Source organism: Sinocyclocheilus anshuiensis, unplaced genomic scaffold (assembly GCF_001515605.1).
Source record: "Sinocyclocheilus anshuiensis isolate Anshui unplaced genomic scaffold, SAMN03320099.WGS_v1.1 scaffold1041, whole genome shotgun sequence".
NCBI lineage: Eukaryota > Metazoa > Chordata > Actinopteri > Cypriniformes > Cyprinidae > Sinocyclocheilus > Sinocyclocheilus anshuiensis.
The window spans coordinates 654184-655270 of NW_015554134.1; the positions used below are offsets into that span (position 1 = coordinate 654184).

A 1087-nucleotide genomic window follows, 5' to 3' on the forward strand; every position below is an offset into this window, starting at 1 on the left:
AACCGACAAGTCCCCCCAATGATTAAAAATGCCCTCCCCAATATTGTTGTTAAGTTACATTTTCAGCCTGATCCGCCTCAGCAGTCTAACAGCACTAGAAAAATTTAAAATAGCACTTCATGCCCAAAAGGTTGCCAACTCCTGGTCTAGATGAGGATTTATGACACACGTTTATTCTGATTCATGTTATTTGACTGACACAGTATTCATGTAATGAAGAGACTATAACATCTCACTGTTACTGGTTTGTCATGCAGCTCGAGGCATTATGGGTAGAATCTCTTGTTAGTCTCTTCTGATTCATCAACACAGTTTCACTGATGATTCATAACCAACTCTAAACCCAGGATAGAGTGGCTGAGTGAATGTGGTCTGGACTGTGTGGATGAGGCTCATTGTGTCAGAGATGCTGTAGAAGGACAGAATTCCTGCACTGTGATCCACAAACACTCCTGTTATATATTGATCATCACACACTCCTGTTATGTAGTGATCATCACACACTCCTGTTATATAGTGATCATCACACACTTCTGTTCTACTGCTGATGGGCTCTACAGGGAGAACAGTCTGTATGTTATTGTGTTTGAATGAGTATCTGTCAGGAGAGCAGATCAAACTCCAGGACTGATCATTATTTCCAAACACACTCTCATAACCTCTCTTCCTGCTGATGCTCTTGTATGACACTGATATAAACACATCATTATCTCCGCTCCACTCCAGCTCCCAGTAACAGCGTCCACACACACTCTCTCTACACAACACCTGTTCCCAATAATCAAATCTGTCTGGATGATCAGGATACGGCTGTTTCTCTCTCACACGTGTCACTTTTCTGTTCTCCTCAGACAGACTGAGTGCAGTGTTTGCGGTGTTTGGATCCAGTGTGAGAAAACAGGCATCTGAACACAAGAACAGAGACATTTAGAACAAAACAACAATCACTACAGCTGTGTGTGTGAGTGAGCGTGTGAGTGAGTGTGAGTGTGAGTGTGTGTGAGTTTGAGTCTGAGTGTGTGAGTGAGTGAGTGTGAGTGTGAGTGTGAGTGTGAGTGAGTGAGTGAGAGTGTGAGTGTGAGAGGGA

The 1087-nt window shown here is 43.2% G+C and overlaps 1 protein-coding gene across 1 annotated transcript in view; it reads right to left on the reverse strand.

Annotated features, from left to right (window-relative positions):
* Positions 1-285: 285 nt before the first annotated feature.
* LOC107670352 (NACHT, LRR and PYD domains-containing protein 12-like) overlaps positions 286-1087 on the reverse strand; it is a 24452-nt gene continuing 23650 nt past the window's right edge. The window contains exons 8-9 of the mRNA XM_016462925.1: positions 386-905; positions 286-295 (exon numbers count right to left, since the gene is read on the reverse strand). Of these exons, the coding sequence (XP_016318411.1) occupies positions 286-295; positions 386-905 (530 nt within the window). The remainder of the gene's footprint in view (positions 296-385; positions 906-1087) is intronic.